This window comes from Typopeltis vanoorti, chromosome 18 (assembly GCF_054136105.1).
Source record: "Typopeltis vanoorti isolate ZY-2024b chromosome 18, IOZ_Tvanoo_1.0, whole genome shotgun sequence".
Lineage (NCBI taxonomy): Eukaryota > Metazoa > Arthropoda > Arachnida > Uropygi > Thelyphonidae > Typopeltis > Typopeltis vanoorti.
In genome coordinates this window covers 41,439,757-41,463,261 of record NC_143566.1, presented here as the reverse complement: position 1 = coordinate 41,463,261, position 23,505 = coordinate 41,439,757, and the positions used below count along the sequence as shown (strand labels likewise).

The following is a 23,505-nucleotide window of genomic DNA, read 5'->3' as shown; positions in this document are numbered from 1 at the left end:
TCAGGATCACATAGTAGTTATTAAGTTAAAGTAATTGTACAAATCAGATTAGACAAAAGTAAATCTGAATGGTCTGTTACCAGAATAATCTGGTAATCATAAATATGAACCACTTAGCTTCAATGAGTTTGCATGTGTTGACAGGTGTAGTTATATTAGCTTTCATAGTCCAAATCTTCATTACACAATATGAAAGATTCTCAACAGATCCATCTGATCTTCCTTCAAAACTACTAGGATATATGAGGCATCTTGATGACTCACCAACTGACTAGATCCATAGTGTGAAAAGTAAGATCAGATTTGTGCATTCTTTTGTATTTTACCTGATCCTACTGCTTTTTTCTTTCATAGCTTATTCCACAAATACAACAGATTTTGTGCACCTCCACTGGTGTATGAGGAGATTTTAGAATGCAGAAGAGATGCAGTTTTGTTAGAGCCATGAATCCTATTTGATGCTGTTATACTTTGGTGTGGAAGCAATTTGTTATTCATGTGAGCAGGGATACAGATCATCTCACTAGATTCTTTGAATCTTCCTTTGACAGTGCATATAGAAGATAGTGACCTTTGTGTATCAAAGGACGATTCAAAAAATGTAATCAGATGATCTGTATCCTTGCTCACTTTAATAACAAAAGAGATGACTACAAACAATGTTTGAACAACAATAATCCACTACTGTAAGAATAAAGATATATGCTATGAAAGCAAAATACAGCAGATTTGTCAAAGTCTCGCATGCACATTTGACTCATGACATATATTGCTATAAATTTTAAAAAAGAAAATATGTTTATACAGTTAAAGCCAAACTGTTCTTGTTAGAATTCTATTCTAGTTTGTATTGTTTAGATTTACTTTTAAGTAATATTACTCATATCACTACTGTTTTAATTTTTTATTATCCTGTAAGCAATTCAAAACATGCTGACAACATACTGAAACATTTATTCATGCTTCAATGAAATCACACTGAAACATGCATAAATCTAATATTAATAAATAATCTGATTATACTGTAAATCTTACAATTCATATTAAAGACAAAGAGGGGTAAAGTTATTAAATAAATTCAGAAATATTTAAATAGGTTAACTTTTATACAAAGTATTATAATAAGTCAGCTGTACAGAGGTGAAATAAGTTAAACCAAATACAGATAGTAGAGACACCAAATGTATTTGATATCCTATTTATCCATCTTAATTCTGGATGCAATTTCTCTAATACTGAACTCATATGTCAAACACATTCTGGAAAAATGTATGGTCATGAATTTAAACTAGTTTTAATTCAGCATCAATTAACATGATGTCCACACAGGTTACCTTTTTAGGGAACCAAATAAATAAAAGCCAGTTGGAGGGCTTATCCAGAATCTATCCATATCCAGGTTGACATGCCAGGATTGTCCAACCAAATTTGGAAATGGACTGCATTATGCATCACTTGACCAAGCGTTAAATTGATGTTTTTCACAAAAACATCAATTTGGCGCTTGGTCAAAAGGAACTTATTCCGTTTGGTATTTAGTTCTTTGAAACAAAACTGTGAAAATATAGACTCCTGCTCGGTTTCTATTATTTTATAAGTTACATCATTATACGTCAGATGGCAAACTAATCTCCAAAACATCAATTGGTGCTTGATCAAGTGATGCATAACACAGTCCAAATGTTGCACAACAGTCTGTTGAGAGATATGCAGAATAGCACTATGAAGAAGTAAGATTACATATGATGATTTCAGGTCAATTTTTTTTTTTTTTTTTTTTTAGGATTTATTTTCAGTTTTTCCAAAGTCTGAACTTTAGTGAGACTCACCATACTAATCAATGCAGAGAGTCTCACCTTTAAGAAATCTGTAAAACAACGATCTTCACTGTCCCATAAGATAGTAAGAGATTTGAACTTGACATGGAAAGACTAGTTTTGTGCAGGAAGAGTTATACTATCATTGTCAGGACTACTTTAAATTTCAGCTCAGAGTGATAAACCCAAGATCATCACCAATACTAATACCTTTAAAAATGAGGAAGGCTTTTTATAGTATGCCTCCTCCAAATACTATACATCATCATCAATTTCCTGATATGAATCCCCAAGGGATGTTCAGGCTACTATGACAGCACTACATGATTAAGTTTACATTATTATTCTCTTATCAACAATTTTCCTCTAAATCAATCTATTACTTCTCAGCCCTCCAATACTATCATATCCAACATTTTATGCTTCTAAGGCACATTTGATCAAATAACTCCTAGATCTTCCCTACCATCTTGGCATCAAACACTTGTTTTGCTAAACTTTCTTTGCTCATTCTATTTAAGTAAGCATACCATCTTAGATTAGCTCTGCTGACACATTCTTGAATGTTAATAATGTCAAGTTCTATTCCAATATCTTCATTTTTAATATGATTCTGCCAATGATGCCATCAGTTCAACTCCTAATTTTTATCAGAACCCTCATGCCTATGGTCTCTGGTCTTTGAATAAGTCAGTGTTTTTCAAAGTGGGGCATACGACCCACAGGGGGACAATTTGAATATTTTGGGGGGCAATTAGAAAATGTACATGTCCATATTTATATTATACTTTTTCAGAACTTGGCTGACTATTATACTAGAGGTGGGGCAGGATCCAAAAAGTTTGAGAAACACTGGAATAAGTGCTTTATTTCTAACCCAATTCTCATATCCATAATTTAAAACTGGTTTAAACACTCTTGTATACTGCTTGTTTGGTGTTTTGGCTAATTTCTCTCTTATTCCATATAAATTTATTCAGCTGGCTATCCCCCATACCAGCTTTGCTTATTCTGTCGTCTCTTTCCAAATTTAATTTGCCATCTTCAATAAAAAGTGAGCCTAAATACCTGAAATATTTTACTTGTTTTATAGGATCTCCATTCAGAATGCTGCAGAAGTTTTCTATGCTCCTGCCTATTTTCATAGTGTTTGGTCTTTTTATGGCTGATTTTCATGCCGAATTTGTTACAGTTGTATTCAATTTAGTTAATGAATCCTGGAGACCTGCAATAGATGAGTTTAGGAATACATCATCAGCATAAAGCAAAGAGCTAAGTTTGACATCTCTAATATCAGGCTTGATGCCACTTTCTTTCATAATGTGATCCATATAGATGATGAATAAGAATGAAGATAATGTGCATCCTTGTCTTAGCCCTTATTTTGCATCAAACCATCTTCCTGTATTTCTTTCAATTCTAACTGCCAACCGACAACTTAAATATAGATTATGTATTGCTCTGTATAATGTTCCATTCACCCCATATAATTGTAGTGTTTTGAAAAGCTTTTTCCTGGGCACCTTGTCATATGCCTTTTCCAGATCTACAAAACTTAAGTACAGATCCTTGTTATGTTCCACAATTTCTCAACTATTTGTCTTAAAGTGAAAATCTGATCTTGACAACCTCTATTTGGCCTGATCCCAGCTAGTTCTTCTCCAAGTTTTTCTTCCACAATCTTTCTTGAGCTCTTTTCAAGTATGCTTGCATAAATCTTACCTGGAACACTGAGAAATTCCTCTATAATTTTCACATTCAACACTATTCCCTTTTTTTGTAGATGGGAATTATGAGCACTCCACATCTTGAATTTGACCTTCTGAAGAGGCCTATCGAATTATGCAGTGTAGCCACTGCAAAACTTTTATACCTCCATACTTAAGCATTTCTGGTCAAATATCAAATATTCCAGCTGTATTCCTATATTTCAAGTTTTTGATGGCATTTTCTAGATTAAGTATTGATATGTACTCCTCTTTGCATTATTCTTCAAAATTTTATAGTATGATACTATCACTGCTTGGTTTGTTTATCAGTGTTTCAAAGTAATTACTCCAGACATCTAGGTTATCCTTATATTCAGTTTTCATGTCACCTTTATCATCTTTGATTCCTTTTACAGTATACCCTTTCCTCTATTTCTAAGCTTTTTCAATAGCCTACAGAACATTTTATCACCTTCCAGATATTTATTTTCTATATTCTTTCCAAAGTCTTCCTATGAGTTTTGTTTAGCTATTTTTACAGCTTAGCTGTCTTACATTTTTCTCTGCATTCTTTTAGGGCATGTGCCAACTTATTTGGTAGGAACTTTTGGTATGTTTTTTTTCTTTTCAAGGAGTGCTCCTTTAACTTCTTGTGTCCACCATGGTGTTCTTATTTTTCTATTCCTGCAGACAACTTCACCACATACCTCCCTAGTTGAATCAATCAATGTTTAAAGTTTGTCGCTGAGACTCCAAGATTTGGTTCTTGTTTTCAAACTGCTGCAATTTTTTTTTTTCAATAATGTTTGCATAGTCGAGTCTATAATTTACATGAAAAACTTGCTCACCTAAAATTCTTTTTAAAATTTTCTTACATACTATTCTTTTTGATGTGATATCCATTTTTATCCTGCTTAGTACTAAGTAATGGTCACTTTCAATTTCATATCCTCTGTACACTCTTGTATTCTGAGCGAGCATGAAGATATCACTATCAACAATGACATAGTCAATGAGGCTTTCCTTATTTCTTCTGTCTTCTCTCCATGTGAACTTTTGCACATCTTTCTGTTGAAACATGGTGTTAGTTTCAACAGAAAGTCTTTACTGGACAGGTAAAGACTTTATTTACTTTACAGGTAAGTATTTACTGGACAAATGAGCAGAAGTCCAGTAAATACTTACCGTTATTACTACAAATTTTCCCAAAATGTTCCTATATACCTAGTGGATTCATTTCCTACTCTGCTGTTCAGATCTCCAACAAGGACCACTTTTTCTTTCTTTATGTCAGCTACCTGTTCTAATGACTCAAAAGAGTCTTCCACTTCTTCCTTGGAAGAACCTTCTGCAGGACCAGACCATAGGCACAAACAAGTTTCATTGTCCGTACCCCATTTTGAAGTTTGCCAACATAACTCTACTTGAAACTGCTTTTCAATCAAGAAGTTTACCTTCATGTTTGGTGTTGAAGGCTATAGCTACTCCTTCTTTTCCTTGATCATTATTGCCTGAAAATAACATTCTATATCTAATACTTAGTAAGTTCTTACCTATTTTTGTCTTCTTTGTCTCAATAATGCCAATTATGTCCACGTGGTACTTTTTCAATGCTTCTGAAAAGTTCGATTTCTTTTCCATTAATGCTCCTTATACTGATGGTTCCTATCTTCAGTTTTTCTGATGTTAGGTTTATTCTTCTTCTAGATGTTGAGTTGGAGCTTGTTTCAGTAGCTGACTTTTCACTGTTTGCCCTAGTTCCCTGATGAAAACAGCAGGGACCTTGTTTAACTGGGTGATGCAGCCAGCCTGCATGAAATCTCATTATGTTGTACCATCATATGCATTTGATGGTACAACATAATGAGATTTAAGCCAGTAGAGAGTACAGTCTGGTCGACTAAGTCTCAAATCGCCAGCCCATCTTCATTCATTCAGTACCCAGTAGATACCTACTAACAGGGTGCACTACATGAAGGTGAGAAGTGGATATTAGGTCAGAAGCCCCAGTTAGTTCTCCACATCCTGAAATGTGATATGGAGGTTTCCTCCTGGTTATTTGGCTTTGATCCTTAAGCGACCCTAATATTGTACATACAGTACTGTATATACTGTGTATATTGTACACACCGTACACACACCCAATTTCATGATTGGTTGTGAATCCTTGGGAAAGTATAATAATGGCTGATGCTTTATGATTGGTTAAAAGGCAACTGGTATAGCATATTCTCAGATAACATTAGCAATACAATTATAGACTGAATTCATATCACAAATGATCCCTTGTGTGTAAGGTCGTGGAAACCAGGGAGGTCATGGAAGAATATTCAGTTTTAAAAACTCTTTATTGTGGCTAATGAAATAAATTACATCAATAAAAAATTAAGTTCATTTTTCTTCTTGCTGGACTAGTGTGATTAGTAGGAGAGGGTGTATGTGTGTGTATATATATATATATATATATATACTCTTTTTTATGATTTTAGTTTTCTACAAATAATTCCTTCGCAGACAATAGATTTAAAAACTTGTTTAAGGGGAAATCAGTATTCATAAGTGGCTTTGAAAGTAAATGATCATGTGTCTTTCAAGAATACTGAAAAGAAAGAATGGATACATTAAATTATAAAAGAAACAAAAATCATCACTGAAAAATGTCACAAAGAATAAAAAAGACAAACATATAAAAACCTTAAATGAATGAAAGAGCATATTAAAATTGAAAAAATGGATATTCAGACGTGAAAAAACTGTTTCAAGTTATCAAATGATAACTTGAAACAGTTATGCTATGCCATTTTGATATGAAACGCTAACACACAAGTGAAAACACACATATGAAACCTTACAGTGTGTAAGGTCATGGAAACCAGGAAGGTCATGGAAGAATATTCAGTTTTAGAAACACTTTTTATTGTGCCAATGAAATAAATTACATCAATAAAAAATTAAGTTCATTTTTCTTCTTGCTGGATCAGTGTGATTAGTAGGAGAGGGTGTATAAATATATATATATTTTTTTTTAATTTTGGTTTTCTATAAATAATTCCTTCACAGACAACAAATTTAAAAACTTGTTTAAAGGGAAAGAAGTATTCATAAGTGGCTTTGAAAGTAAATGATCATGTGTCCTTAAAGAATACCGAAAAGAAAGAATGGATACATTAAGTTATAAAAGAAACAAAATCATCACTGAAAAATAAAAGAAAGAAAGTCAGAAAGAATAAAAGAGACAAACATAATATAAGTGGCAAAACATTTTGAAGGATACTATAAAAAGCTTAAATGAAAGAAAGAGCATATTAAAATTGAAAAAATGGATATTCAGACGTGAAAAAACTGTTTCAAGTTATCAAATGATAACCTGACCTCCATAATCATATAAATTAGTGTGGCTCAACATGGGAATGACTGCACAAAAGATCCTATGGGTTACGATATAGAATAGAATTATTTGGAAGTATTTACCTATTTGTTTAAGTATTTATTTATTTATCTGATTATTTATTTAAGTAAAGTTGCATGGCCTTATAAATATCAGAATTGCAATGATACACTTTTTATATCCAAAGTCTCGGAAAAATTGTAATTTTAAACCATACAAAATAATTTTTTTACTCTTGCAAGTTCCTAGTTCTGAAATTAAAAAAAATAATAATAAATAAATAAATAAAACTTTCTTAGTTCTGTAGTTCTCTACAAGTGTTTACATATTTTTGTACACTTCTTTGTTAAATATAAGTTAAATGACAACAGACATTGATTGAGTTACTGTATTAAAGCTAAGCAGAATGGTAGAAAATGATTTTAAAATGGATGAGTGTGACAAAATATACACTTAGGTGGAATTATTGTTTAAAAACATAATGTGCATCAAATCCAAGGTCTGCATGTGTGAGGTTTGTTCACGAACACTAAGATTTGATGAAGGGTGATCCTTAGGTTTTACTGCATTGATTAACTGTGCATGATATTTTTGAAGCTTCCTTAAATTTACACATCCTTAAAAAAAAGGTCCTTAAAAAAACCAGAACTTCTGTAAATTTCTGCTTTTTAAGGGATAGATGAGACATTTAGGAGGAGGTAATAATTCTGAGATTTTGCATAGGGGTGAAGGCTACTTTTATGTCATGTTGTCAAACTATTTTAGGAATTCTTGAGTTGTATGCTGGATATAAGAAGGGGTTGCAGATATTGCTGATCATCTTCTACTTATATCCATTTTTAGATAAGGTATAGCTGAAATATTTAGACTCTTGATTCCTTTTCTCTACATTGCTAGAGATGCTGTATAATTTGTCTTTTTAGCATTTAATTATTCCTATCTTTTGCAAGGGATGGTGGTGAGATAGTAGGCTTTCTGTACCAAATGAGTTTGTTCTCTTCACAGACTTCTAGGAATATGTGAAGAAATGTAGAATCTTTTCAAGTTCAAGAGTGAAATTTATGAATGGATGTTAAGTTAGTGTGTGAATCCTTCTAGTTGTTTTGCTGAGCCTGGCCAGATGATGAATATGTCATCCATGTAATATGGCCATATTTTCGATTTTTGATGGTGGTTGTTTTAGGGGTTTCTTTTCAAATGATGCTATAAATAAACTGGGCGATAAATGAAGACACCAGTTAGCACACAGCAATTCCCTCTTTTGGTTCATAGTATTTTTTTTTTAAACTGAAATAATTTTGTAACATTCAATAAGCAAAATATACTTTTAATCCAATAATTCCTAATAACATGAATGTGTGTACCATGTACTTATGCAACTAGAATTTTGAATTTTCCATAGTTCACTTGGTCATAAACTAATGATGCTTTTGAGAAACTCAGTGAAAGATCTGTTTCTTTTCTTGTGCACTGTGGCAGATAAAGAATTTGAGAGGGGTTGACATATCAAGAAATATGAGAAATTAAAAAAGAACTCGATCTCTGAATCAAAACTTCCAACCAACACTGTAGTCAACCTTTTTTTAGTTACCTTGAAGCCTACAGCACTCATTGCTCTTTCACGTGGCCACAACTTCACTATTGCTCCCAGAAAAATACCGGCCTAGGATATAATGATCAAAATTGAAGGCGGGATCCGCCACCTTCCAAACCACATCGCCAACAATATTAGACTGGATGTAGCTTGTGTTCTAACCAAAGCAAGACCACCAAAAACTAACATATCCAATAGTGAATATAAAGCTCTGCCGGAAATGAAGAAAAACAAAGAAATAGTAATCACCAAAGCGGATAAGCGAAACGCCACCATAGTACTCAACCGAACGGACTACACAAGTAAGCTTAATGCTCTATTATTAGATCAGGCTACTTACCTCCCTATTGAATACAATCCCACAAACTCACAAATTAGAAAACTCCATAGGCTCCTTAAGAAGGTCACTTCTTGGACTGTAGAATTTACTAACAAATTAAAACCGTTTAACTCTATACCTCCCCCCATATATATGGACTCCCAAAAATACATAAAGAAAATGTGCCATTACGTCCCATAGTGGATGGCATTGATTCCCCCACATAAATTAGCTAAACATTTGGCCAAAGTGATCACACACTATACTGGCAACACACCATCACACATAAAAAACTCAGCCCACTTCAAAGCCAGCATAGAAAACTTACACTCCAACATACTGACATAATGGTCAGTTTTGACGTCTCTTCCTTATTCACAAATGTCCCACTCAAGGAAACCTTAGAGCTAATCCAAGCTAAATTTCCTCCCAATATCTCAGCCCAATTTCAGTTCACAATGAACTCAGGCTATTTCTTTTGGCAGGGAAGATTCTACAAAGAAATAGAGGGGACAGCCATGGGTTCACCACTCTCTCCACCCTTGGCCAACTTCTTTATGGAGACTTTTGAGGCCTTAAACTCTGCCCCACAAAAACCAACCATATGGCTTCACTACATTGATGATGTGTTTGCTATTTGGACACATGGCTCTGATACACTCCTCTCCTTCTTAACACACTTAAACAACCAACACCCCAGAATCAAGTTCACCATGGTGTTACACCCTGATACCTTAAGAATGTAGAATTCCCAGCTATCATGGTGTAACATGAAGAGAAAATAAAATTAAACCCCTGTATAAAAGTTAACAGATGAATTATTTAAAAGAAAGAAAAATATTCTTGCATCCAAGTAAAATATACAAAAAAAAAAAGGTGTTTGTTGAACTAACTAATAAAAGAAGAAATATATTAGTGTTGTGATATGATATAAAAAAAAATTTTAGCTAAGTAAAACAGAAAAGGATTAGTCATAAGAAATTGTATGTGAGAGGCTAGAGATTAAAATATTAAGTAAATTCATAGAAAAATTTTGGAAGAGGGATTAAATATTAGAGGCTAGCAAAAGAAAAACAACACACTATCGCTCAGGGTCAATTCCTGGATTTAGACATCGTCACAGGCTCGCCGACCAAAGGATGTTTGGCAGAAAAACGCCACCCTAATTGGTCGGTGAAGTCGAATCAAGTAAGGGATGGAGAAAAGAAATTAAAGAAGGTGCCGTTAAGAGTCAAGGTATAAAAGAGTTAGAAACCCCCCCACGAGGCTTTTTTTCTGGATAGTTTCTTCACAAGCTCCTTCGTATAGGTTTCACGTGGTTTTCCTGAGTGGCGGGATTGGAGTTAATCTCCGTCGTCACAACAAGGAAACAATAGTGAGTGGGATTTCGATTCCGTATTTCCTATGATAAGAAACGAGGAATGCCATTTAGCTAAAGGAAAGAAGGTATTATCTACATGTTTCATAATCCAGTGACAACTACAAAAAAAGGAAATCTGTAAAAGAAGTCTGTGTCCATGTGGTGAGTTTCACAGCCATTGTATAGATGATTCTAAAAGTGTCCATAATTCAAGTACAAGAAGTTAAGATCGTGTAAGCACAGTTTAGTGCCAAAAGAACTTAGGAGTAACAGATTATTGAGAGATCATACCAGGATAGAATAATCGGATGAAGGTAGAGGCCAATATAGAAAACTCGAGAAAAAGGTACTGTAAAATTCTCATGTTAACTGAAAATTGTCTGTAATCGTTATCATTATTCTATTACTGAACTGTTGAAGAGACTAAGGAAAGTTATACTAGGACTTTAGTGCATGACTGATTATAATGAAATTATGCTTGTTAATATTAATATTATATAAGTAATTATGTGTCCTAAAATTTATGCATGTGTATTGTATAGGAAAGTTATAAATGTCAAAGTTATGTGTTAGTACAGTGAAAGGATAATTTAATCTACATAGTTTTGGATAGTTAAATAGAATGAATTGATTACGTATGTCCATGTGCTACAGCATATAGGCATATAGCGTATTCAGACTAATATAGGGTTAGCTAAAGTGTTAATTAGATAAGGGATTATACATATGATTGTATGAGTCGAATCTGTCATGGCAGCATGATCGCATTACTCATATAGGATCATAGCCAAATTACTTGTGATTAGCTAATGTTACTTTGTAAATATTTTCTTAGTATTGAATTGAATTGTATTAGAAATTGAATTGTACCATGCTAATGAGTTTAATAAACCTTTGTTCAGTGATAAAACAGTTTTCTGAAATTGCTGCCCAATGCACCACTTGAAAAACAAACGAACCTAATCAAACAGGAAAATTAATGTGTTAAGAAATGAGATAAAGTGTCAAGACTGCAATATTGTTTCACATGTAGACATATTTTAGTGATTGCTCCTTGTTTTTGTATTTTATATCTTAAACTAAATGTCCTAAAAGGCGCAGTATAATATAAATATTAGGGACACTAAGGGGAGAAATAACTTAAATATTTGTATTTTTGGGTGATATCTCGTGCATAGATAATAGTTGAACATAGATAAGCAGAATCTCACTAGATAGAATAATAATCGTAAGGTGGGACACAACAATGGAAAAAGAGGAAAACAACAGTCTCCCTTTTCTAGAAACACTAGTCACCCACCAGCCTGATGGAACCTTGGTTTTCTCAGTTTATAGAAAACCCATCCATACAGGCAGATACATTCACCAACAATCCCCCTCCCCTCACAACAATATGGAGTTATTAAGACACTATACAACAGGGCTAAATTAATCTGTTCAAATGACAATGCCCTAACCACTGAATTAAATCACATCCTTAACACTTTCTCAGCCAATAGCTACCCCTCCCAAAATATCCAAAAATATTGAAACCAGTAAACCACAACCCCCCCCCCTTCACAACAAGGATTACTCTAAATCCATCACCATTCCCTACATCCGAGGCACCTCAGAAAAAATTACCAAAATCTTAAAAATAACATAACTTGACTTCTTGTTACAGATCATATAGAAAATTGGCATCCCTTATCCACTCCACTAAAGAACAATCACTTCCCCTAGACCTACCTGGGGGTATACCAAGTCCCTTGCAGCTGTAAGCTGTCCTACTTTGGCCAAACAGGCATGACAGCGAATATCAGAATTTCAGAACACAAGGACTACATCCGTTTTCACCAGTATTGCCACTCTGGACTTGCTGACCATGCTCTGGATACACACCACAGAATACGGTAGAAGAAAGCCACAATAATACACCATAGCAAGTTCAACTTTGAAAGACTTTTCATGGAATCAGCCTCAGCCCTAAGAAATATGCCAAACCTCAACAAATTTGGTTGCATGAGACTGCCCCAAATTTGGGAGACATACATCAGGAGACCTTCAGCCCCCAATGGCCAAAAATACCAACATAGCCCACTAGGGGGCACCATCAGGACTTTTAGGAGAAACAATACTTCCTCGCTTCGTCCTCATTTACTGTGTGTGGTGCCTGCGTGCACATGTCTTTATTTTAGTTCCTTGAAGATGGCAACATGACGTTGCCAAATATTGGAAATATATATTAAAATTTAATTTAACCTATATTCTAGTGTACATTGTGAATTCCTTAAGTTAATTAATAATACAGAAAGATCTGTTGTTAGAAACTTTTTAGTTAACTAAATTTTATTCTTTACTGTGGTGCATGTTTATCTATATTTAAAGGAATAGTAAATAAACAGTCTATAGGCAGGAATATACCCAGCAGGATAATATTCCTGCTTATAGGAGGCTTGAAAAAGTTCCATGTTTGGTCTCTGGAGCAGGGTTTCCAGACTATGTAAAAAATAAACAAAAAAATTACAAAAACAGAAAAAAAAAAATCCTTAGCCAACCAATGGTACTAATGTACTATAGGTTTACATACACAAACTTTTGGTGGGTGAGAGCCACCTAAAAAAAAAAAAAAAATTAAAATGCTCTAATTTTTTAAACCATTTAATTTTCATCAGAAAAATAATAATTGTTAATTGCATAAAAGAGATGTTTTTTTAGAGTCATTGCTCAATGTGGTAATTTTAGAAAGACATAAATGACAATGTAATGCAAATTTGTTCTTCTTAACACACAAAAGTTTTTTTTTTTTTTTTAAACAATGTGGACTTGCATATTTTGGTCTATGCTACTCTACATTATTCAAGATTTACTTCATAAAATGTTTACTCGAGTATCGAGATCGTCATCAGCATAAAATCCAAAGATTTCAACTAGGCACAAGCAAAAATAACTGAAGAATTAAACAATGCAAACAAAGAAGTAAAACATGCATAATGTAGAGTAGAATGGACCAAAATATGCAAGTCCTAACAGTGTTATAAAAAAACAAAAAAACGTTTGTGTGTTAAGGAGAACAAATTTCCCATAATCCTTAGTCCATCAGATCAGGGTAATGTAACAGCATTTCACAACTTTCTTTGCAACAACAATGAGAAAATAGCTTTTATGTACTTTAGTTTTCTTCCAAAGACTCCAGTGTTTGGTGGAGATAGAATTTTATGCAAGTCCAAATTGTGCTGGCTCATGGAATTTAATATAGTTTAGATGTTCTTCATGACAAACAGCTGCAAACCTAATTACTTTGCAAAGTAGGATTATAAATTAGAATATAAGTATTGCAAAATTAGAATATAAGTACAAGGAATTTGATGAATGAGAGAAAATGGAAAATGGGAGAGATTGGTTCTTTGCAAAACCTAAAAAGAGAGGTAAGTTTGTTGATCAGGTGAAAGGATGCTTGGAAATTTGGAGACATCATCAGATATATCTTTAACATATAGAATAGGTGTATAGTTGACATTCATATTTCTTGTGTGAATGACACCTCAGTAGAGTTAACAGGGAGTACAGTGAATGGGATTTTTGAAAAGGATGGAGGTGTGTGACAGAGCACGAATATACTGTCTAACATAGGTTTGCTTTCTAAAAATGAAAAAAATGAAGCTTCTGTCTGATTAATTAAGAATAATGAGATCTAAGAAGGAAATACAATGATCATTTTTATTTTTAGAGTTGAACTCTACCTGAGGATGAATAGCACTGATCTTAGTATGAAAAACCTGAAATTATCCCCATATCAATACAGTACTGAGGCCTAGTAATATGGCATGTGCATATAGTATGTTTGTGCCATTTCAAAATGATGTCTGTTAGCTATGCCTGAAAGATATTATGTAGACCTCTCCTTGCAGGAGAAAAAAAAAAAATCACTAGAACAGTTTTTAAAGTCAGTACCTTAAGATAAAATACACAGTTCTTCTTCAATAAGAGGTCAGTTAGAAATATTAATAACTATTTTACCAACATTTCCAACAGCATATGATGATGAAGAAAAGCATTCACTAGATGATCAAACCTCTGTTTATATTAAACAGTGTTAAAAAAAAATATATATAGAAGATTTTGTAGAGATGTGCTGCATGATGTTAAATAAAGCTGTAATGAGTTAATGATGGGTTAATGGGATCTTTTAATTTAACACATAGGTGGCCAACAGCAGGCCTACGGCCCATAACGTGATTTTGTGCAGCCCAAGGCAGGATAAAAACTATATTAAATTATATGTATTATCAATTTAGCTATTAGTTTCGACTGCAGATTTTCTGATTGATATACTAGTTATATTCATTATTTCTGATGACAGAAACAATTTATATTCTCAACACGGAATCAAAATTGCTTTAAAAAGATTACTCAATTTATAAAATCTACTGCTTCTCTGTGCGAGTTGTATTCTCGTAGACAGGCTTATATGTTGGTTATGCATTATTAAATTACTTAAGGAATTGAACAACGTAGATATGAATATAAATTAAATTACACTTTAATAAATATTTCCGATATTTCGGCAACATCACGTTGCCATTTTCAAAAGGAACTTACAAAAAAAAGGCACGTGCACGTAGGCACTACAACACAGTAACTGATATTGAAGATATTGTGAAGAATGAGAATGAGAATAGTTTCATCTCTTCGTTCTCAGTTACTGTGTTGTAGTGCCCACATGCACGTGTCTTTTTTTTTTGTAAGTTCCATTTGAAAATGGCAATGTGACATTGCCGAAATATTGGAAATATTTATTAAAGTGAAATTTAATTTATATTCGTATGTGCGAGTTGTAGTAGTGGGAGTGGTAGATTTCTATGTGCTTCAGAGTAACACATCATTGAAAGTCACTTGCTCTGCTCTGATCACAGTGATCAGTTTACAGAGACTCAGTTCCACAGTTAACAGTGTTATTGTTGCAGTTTGTGTCTCCCTGGTCAGTTACTTCAGCCTTTGTGTACTATGAGTAAGAAATGTAAGATCTGTGAGGAAAACAGGTCATTTCAGGAGAAATAGGAAAATGAATTTCTGTTCATAAACAATAACGACAACAAACCACAGTGCCTTGTGTGTTTGCAAGTATTGTCTGTGCATAAGGAATATAACCTCAAATGCAGCACCATGCCACTAAATATCAAGAATATGTTGGACAAGTACGTACTAAAATTGAATGTACGTACACATGAATGCCCACAGTGTTCTCATTAAGTTGTGTTACATGTAAAAAAACCAGAAATATGTAATTAAATTTAATTTAACAACTTATATTTAAATCAATCAAGTATTTTATATTGTTCTCCCAGTAGTAAAATGATTTAACAAATATAGTAATTCAATATACATAACTATTGCCTTGAAAAAATGCAGAGTTTATTTTTATTTAAGTTCTGTATAAAAGTGTGTGGTCCATGATGCTACCACTCATCATATATTGGCCCTCGTATAGAATGAAGTTGGCCATGCCTGATTTAACACAATCAAGTCAGGTAGTGCTTCACACATTTATCGTACCGTTGGGATGAGCTGACACAAAGTTAACATGCTGAGTTAGTTGCATGTGAAAATAATGTCCTAATTTAGCATGACAATTGTTATATTAGATTTAGGATCCTGGATTACCTATTTACAATTAACTCTTAGGGAGAAAGGTTAAATGGGTATAATATGTGCCTTCCATATGTTTGGGATTTTTAAACCGTCATTATTGTTAAGATTAGGGTGATAAGAATCTCACAGGCCTCCTTAAATTTATGTTCACACCATGTTTTAGTATGATGTAAACCAGCACTTCCCAAACTGTGGGCCGCAGCCCCCTTGGGGCCCGTAAGTTTTGTTGAGGGGGGGCTGTGAAATAATGAAAACAAATTTAAAATGTTTTAAGACTAAGTAGATTTTTTTACCTTGAGAGAAACATATTTAATTTTTATTATTTATTATTTCTTTTTTTGTTATTTTTTTATATTTTAATGGAAAAAAATCACACATTGGTGCGAGTTCACAAATTTTGCTTCCTGCGTATTTCGCCGTTTAATGAATAATAGTAAACATATGCTTATTCATATAAGTTTCATTTCAAAGCAGAAATCTAAGAATTGCAGTTTCAAATATTTCACCTGATATTGACTTTTTGTGTAGCAGTATTGAAACACATCCATCACATTAAATTATTATTAAACTTCTTTTATGTTTTTAATTCTTTCTTTATTACTAATCATTTTATGTTTCATGTGCTTATGCAAATGTACAATAACAATATATTGTTATTGTACAATAACAATATATCTATCTATATAAAAATATGAGATAATGTGCCATGTCAAATGTGTATGCTAAAGATGTAATATTTGCATTTGATTTTTGCAATATTCGCTGTGTATGTTTTGTATTGCATATAAATACAATAAATATTATAATAATATATGTCTATATTACAATTTTTTTTCGAGGGAGGGGGGCGTGAAATATTTTAATTTTTCCAAAGGGGGCCCTGACATCCAGAAGTTTGGGAAGCACCGATGTAAACAACAAGTGCTTTTCCAGTAAAGTGTAAAGTGTTCAAGGCATGATCAGAAAGACCAGCTTGACCACAATTATCATATTTAATGTGTCATTTATGTTCTTTTTTCTGATAGGAATTGTGCATTCTGTTTCCCCTATATAGGGCAAATTACAGGTGCAATGAATACAGTATACCCCCAGAGTGGATCCTTGGATGTGTTGAGTAAGTTCTTTAATTTTGCAGGGAGTTTAAAGGTGGCTTTAAGCTTGTAGTTTTGTAGTATTCGGTTTATTTTGTCTGATATCCCTTTAATGTATGGAATGGTTACAGTTTTATTATAGTCTTGTTTATTTTTGTTTTTCAATGAGGTCTTGTACAGAATTTTATTGATAGTATTTTGGCTGTAACCATTTTTAGGAAGGTATTGCTGATAACTTTTAATTCATCTTTAAGTGCTTGTTTATTGGAGCAAATCATCAAAGTCCTGTTTTTAAGTGTATTAATAATCCCTAGTTTTTGTGTGTATATTGGCCAGTATGTATCGGTTTCTGGTAAACAGTGAAGGAAAGACTGCCAGAAGGAAGATGTGTGATAAGTGTATCTAGAAATGGAAATGTGTTCTGCTTTTCAATCTCGATTGTGAATTGTATGTGTTTGTGTTGTTTGTTTAGGTAGCTGAGGAGTGTTTAGTGTCTGGCAGTCATGGGGTCAAATAGCGAAAACATCATAAACGTATCTAAGCCAGACTTTTGGTTGTAAAGGAGAGGAATCTAGAACACGTTGTTCAAAATGCTCCATGTAAAAGTTAGTAACAGGGGGATATAATGGTGAGTCCATGGCTGTGTCTTCTTTTTGTAAGTGGTCATTGCACCTGTAATTTGCCCTACATAGGGGGAAACAGGAAGCACAATTCCTATCAAAAAAAAGGAACATCAACAACACATTAAATATAATAACTATGGTCAAGCTGGTCTTTCTGATCATGCCCTGAATACTTTATATAGAATGGACTGGAAAAGCACCTGTTTTTTACATCACACCAAAACATGGCATGAACGTAAATTTAAGGAGGCCTATGAGATTCTTATCAATCACCCTAATCTTAACAATACTGATGGTCTAAAAATTCCAGGAATATGGAAGGCACATATTTTACCCACTTAACCTTTCTCCCTAAGAGCTAATTGTAAATAGAACCATAGGTAATCCAAGATCCTAAATCTAATATAACAAATGTCATGCTAAATTAGGACATTATTTTCACTGCAAAAACTATCTATGAGAAAGAATGTTTCTCTGATGTTGTCTTAAACAGAATATAGCTTTGATGTAGTTAATTTATTTTATTTCATTTCATTTATTTATTGTAATTTTATTTTAATTTCACTAGAGGTCAGGCCAGTAGAAAAATCGTTGATCAAATCATTGTCTCTTCAGCATACTATGTGAAATGTAATTTAGCTTGTCTCTGTATATATATATATATAAAAAAATTTTGTATACTCCAGACCTTATATGAAGGTCAAAACGTCGGGAAATTAAAATAATTATTTGTAACATTGTTATAGAGCTCATAATTTGTGTAAAATGAATTTAATTAACTATAATTATAAAAATATTTCAGTTTAAATTTCTCAAACTGTAATGAGTATAACAAAATAAAATTTGATAAAACATTGTAGGACAATGTAAAGTAATATCTTTTTAACATGTAGTATAAAGAGAGCTAGGTACTAATATTAGGATCTGAAATAAGTGAATAATGTGTGTAAGCATAACTACACACACACACACACACACACACACACACACACACACACACACACACACACACACACACTCATTTTAGAAATTATGGCCTTTACAACCGTATTATAAATAACTCTTTTAATTTCCCGACGTTTCGATCTTCATATTAAGATCATCATCTGGAGTATATACAAATATACAAGGACAAGCTGAGTTACATTACACACACAGTAAGCTAAAGAAACAATGATTTGATCACTGGTTATTCTACTGGTATGACTTCTAGTGAAAAAAAAAATATATATATAAATTAATTAATTAAAAACTACATCAAAGCTAAATTCTATTTAAGATAACATGAGAAAAACATCTTTCTTATAGATATTCTTCTTTCAGTAACAATGATGTCCTATTTTTAACATTACAATTGTTATTTTTGATTTAGGATTCTGGATTATCTACAGTCCTGTTAATAGTTAACTCTTAGAGAGAAAGGTTTCATGGGTAGAATATGTGCCTTCCATATGCTTGGGATTTCTAGACCATCATTATTGTTCAGATTGGGGTGGTTGATAAAAATCTCCATTCATACCATGTTTTGGTGTGATGTAAACAACTGGTGTTTTTCCAGTAAATTCCAGTCAATTCTATGTAAAGTGTTCAGGGCATGATCAGAAAGGCCAGCTTCACCATAGTTATTATATTTAATGCGTCGTGTATGTTCCTTTTGTCTGATAGGAATTGTGCGTCCTGTTTCCCCTATATATGGTATATTACAGGTGCAATAAATATGGTATACTCCAGGGTGGGCCAGCAGAGGAAGTGGGTCTTTGGATGAGTTGAGTAAGCTTTTTAATTTTGCAAGATGTTTAAAGGTAGCTTTGAGGTTGTATTTTTGTAGCATTCTGTTTATTTTATCTGATGTCCCTTTAACGTAAGGAATGGTTATAGTTTTATTGTAGTCTGGTTTATCTTTGTTTTTTATTTAGGTCTTGTAGAGAATTTTGTTAATAGTGTTTTGGCTGTAATCATTTCAGCATGTTCATTGGAGCAGATCTTCAAAGCCCTGTTTTTTAGAGTATTAATGACACCTAGTTTTTGTGTTAGGTGGTGGTAGGAGTTTATGCGTATATATTGGCCAGTATGTGTCAGTTTCTGGTAAACTCAGCTTAATGTAACCCAGCTTGTCCTTGTATATTTGTATATACTCCAGATGATGATCTTAATATGAAGATCAAAACGTCGTGAAATTAAAAGAGTTATTTATAACACGGTTGTAAAGTCCATAATTTCTAAAATGAATGCTGATCACTATGCAACACTAAAAGTAAAGAACACACACACACACACATAAAACTAAGAAGTACAGTTGCTGACAAAAAATTCACAAATTTTGGGCAAAGACAATCTATCACTGAGGTGGAGTTTTGAGCAATGGAGTTCTCAGCACTTTCTTTAGGAAGATGTTTAAATCTGTGGAAGCAATAGTACAATAATAAAAGCACCATCCCACCAGAGGATCTTGTGGCTGGTATTATTAATTGAATGCATCGACATGGCTAGAATTATTATGTTTTTTGGAATCAATACAGGATTTGTGTTCAGAAATGCATTTACTGATGGATCAATATGTTTGACTGAATTAAATTAACTGCCAATTACATGGAACTGAACAGACTCTAGGTAGCAGCAAAGGTTGTATTCTGTCCTTAGTAGAATGACAATAAAGACTGATTTGATAAATAAATTTAAACATGGTTGAAAGATGAAATTTCTTAAGGGTGCATGTTCTATTCAATTGCATGTAATTTCAAGTTAATTTACTTCTGTCAAACAGGCTGATCTGTCACTAAACATTTCTGAACACCAATTCTATATTGAATACAAAAGTCATCATAAATCTGGCCTTGTTGAACATGCAATTACTAATACTAGCCTGCAAGACCCTCTGGGATTATGCTAAATTATTGCATAGTTGCTCCTACAAATCTGAATGTCTTTTTAAAGAAAGTGCTGAGATCCTTCATCATCGAAACCTCAACCTCAGTGATAGATTGTCTATGTACAAAATTTGGATAATGATTAGGTAATTGTATTTTTTTAATACAGTCATGCACACACAAACCTATTTCATATCCTAATAGTATTATATTTATCTGGAGCTCTTGCAACTGCACATGAAAAATAAACCATCCTTCTACATGTGCCTACACTGTTGTTCTTTGACTTTCCCAATTTTATTTTGTTATACTGATGAAAATTAACTGGATTCAATTGCATCTACATCAAATCCTACATATAGTGATTTATTAAATATAGAATTTTCAACCAAGTATCCTTTTGCTCAATCACAAACCTGCCTCATTTCTAGGTTTTCCAAAGGAGAGACGTCTCCCAATAGCCTACCTGCTGTGGAATTTATCAAATTCTTTGTACCTGTGGTCTATCTTACTTTAATCAAATTGGTTTAGGTGAAGAACATCTAAACTATATTAAACTCCATAAGTCAAAACAATCTAGACTTGCAGAACATACTATTTCGAAATGCAAGATTCTTTGGAAGAAGACTGAAATCCTATACAAAAGCCATTTTCTCATGAAACAACTGTATAAAGAGAGCTGTGAAACCATTCTGCATCATCCTAATCTCAATTGATCTGGGACTTTGGGAAATTGGTGTTCTTCTCAAAGGATATTATAAGTATAAAATTCAATCCAAATATACTTTCACTTGATCAACAAACTTGACTCCCTCCCATCTTGTAGGCTCTGCAGACTTCTCCCACTGGCTTATCCCAGCCTTTATGAAATTCCTTGCACCATAGTGTATCCTATTGGTCTAAGCATAACTGAACAACCAGCAATATAAATGTTGCAGTAAACACACGAATGACATGGAGTAGCATGGTCCAAACTATGTTAAAATTCTAATTCTACTTTTAAAAAAATTAGCTAGGGTGAGTTTTAGAACAACCTTAGAACATCAGATGTATTCTATTTAAGGTGATGCAGCAAGTCAGTTCCACAGATCCCTCTATACTTTTCATGAGTAAAAGGCTGTATATAGGATGTAAGTCTTCTTCCAGAGAATCCTGTGTTTGGAGGAGATGACATATTCTGCAACTGCCATGTTCGCATTGTTGATTCTTCAGGTATGTTTTCTTGAATTTTAAGCTGCATAGTTTTTATTTTTTTCATCAGGATAAAATTCAAAAATTGAACTGGGCACAACCAAACATAAACGAATAACATTTTCTATGTATTCCATAGCAATTAATAAGCTAACTATTTCTAACTGCATTTGAAAATAATCTTAATAGTTATTTATAGCCACATATATTTACTTATAATGAACTTACTTTTATAAATGCTTGATATACATTCAGTAGTGTTAGATGATCCCCTTCTTTAACGGAAAACTTGTATTTACATTTCCTCTGAAAAAAAACAAAAAAAAAAAAAAACATCAAGTTCAGTATACAATACTTGTACATCTTATCATGTAAAGAAAAACTATACAATGAAAATCAGTTGGATGAAATAATATAAATATGCCTCAGTCTCCTGGCTGTAGCAAAGCTAAGTTATGCTTCATGTAGGAATATCATAATAGTAGCTGTGGTTTCTGAAAAAAGACATTTACCCATCAAATGAAAATTTTATAATTAACAACAGAACACAAACTAAAGTATTTCATCACCTTAATCTTCAAAAGATATCTACAGTTGCAAATTGAATAAACCACCAGTATTAAAAAAAAAAGCATAACAAGCTAAGCTTTGTAACAGACCCACAAGAAAGATACTCGTAGCAGAGTTATGAAGTTGTATGTTCTTTCATGTAGTTATATCAGTTGCTTTAATATCATTATTGTTCTAGGTGTTTATCAGAAATTTCCAGACCCCCCCCCCCATATCAAAGCCTGAAATGCAGAAAGGAAGATGGTGGTGGTGGTGTGGGGGGGGGGGGGTATAAAAGTCTTGCAGTGGCTACACTGCCTTAATAAGAAGGTGTGGTTGGAAGGTCAGATTCCAGATGATTGGAATAGAGTTCTCATAGTTACCATTTATAAAAAGAAAAAGAAAATTGAAGAGAATAACAGAGGAATATTATTATTATTATTGTCATCAGACCTCCATGGAGTCAAGAGACTCATTCTCACATGAACAGCTTATTATACCATGACTTAAATGCATTCACTGTCTCTGCACTCACAAAACTTTCAAGCAATGCATTCCAGTCACCCACCATGCTCCATTAAAAAAAATCTACTGTTGTTCTTTGACTTCCCAATTTTATTTTGTTATACTGATGAAAAACTGGATTCAATTGCATCTACATCAAATCTACTCCTTGCTCTTTTGCTCACACACTCCTTATACAGCTTCCAGGGATGGCCTCTTGTTCTTCTCCTGTCTCCAGACATTATATGAAAAATCTCATCCAAATTGAGGTGCAAACTTTGTTTGCTTACACTTGGATAGAGGATTAAACCAAGTGGAAAAACTTCCAACAACTATCTATAATCCAGACTATTTTAATAATAAGGTGTGAAACCTTTTGGCAACTCGTATATGAAAATATAACTTCTGCATTGCTTCAACCTTGGTATCACCTCTGGGTCTGGCTCCCACTGACGAGACCTCAATAAAGGTCGAAACCGGTCTGGGTAGTGACCCTTCCCATAATGCATGCATTATACATACCTGTAGGGATATGTGATTTGCATTAAGGGATACTAAGGCAAGTGATGTAAAGTCATTAGCTTCTATATACGAGTTGCCCTGTCCTGATTATATTTCAAGTGCAAACTTTGTTTGCTTACATTTGGATAAAGGATTAAATCAAGTATATAATTTCTTGGTATCTTTAATTTATCATGCTACCCCCTTCCTTACACATGAGGAAGGGGATGAAAAGTTCTGATAAACACCTAGAACAAAGATATAAAAGCAACTGATATAACCACAACTAAAAACAGATATTAAATCTTTAACCTCTATGTTTCATCAAATTATAATAATTTCTTCTTTTTCTTTTAGGATA

At 33.3% G+C, this 23,505-nt stretch overlaps 1 protein-coding gene across 3 annotated transcripts in view; it reads right to left on the bottom strand.

The window, feature by feature from the left end:
* The window catches only part of LOC150096612 (putative ATP-dependent RNA helicase DHX35), a 437,463-nt gene that overhangs the window by 49,676 nt on the left and 364,282 nt on the right, over positions 1 to 23,505 (bottom strand). For 2 of the 3 annotated variants that reach the window (XM_090408562.1, XM_090408564.1), the window contains one exon: positions 21,819 to 21,896. The exons of the other annotated variant lie outside the window; for it this stretch is intronic. In XM_090408562.1, the coding sequence (XP_090264688.1) occupies positions 21,819 to 21,896 (78 nt within the window). The remainder of the gene's footprint in view (positions 1 to 21,818; positions 21,897 to 23,505) is intronic. 3 annotated transcript variants of the gene reach the window in all.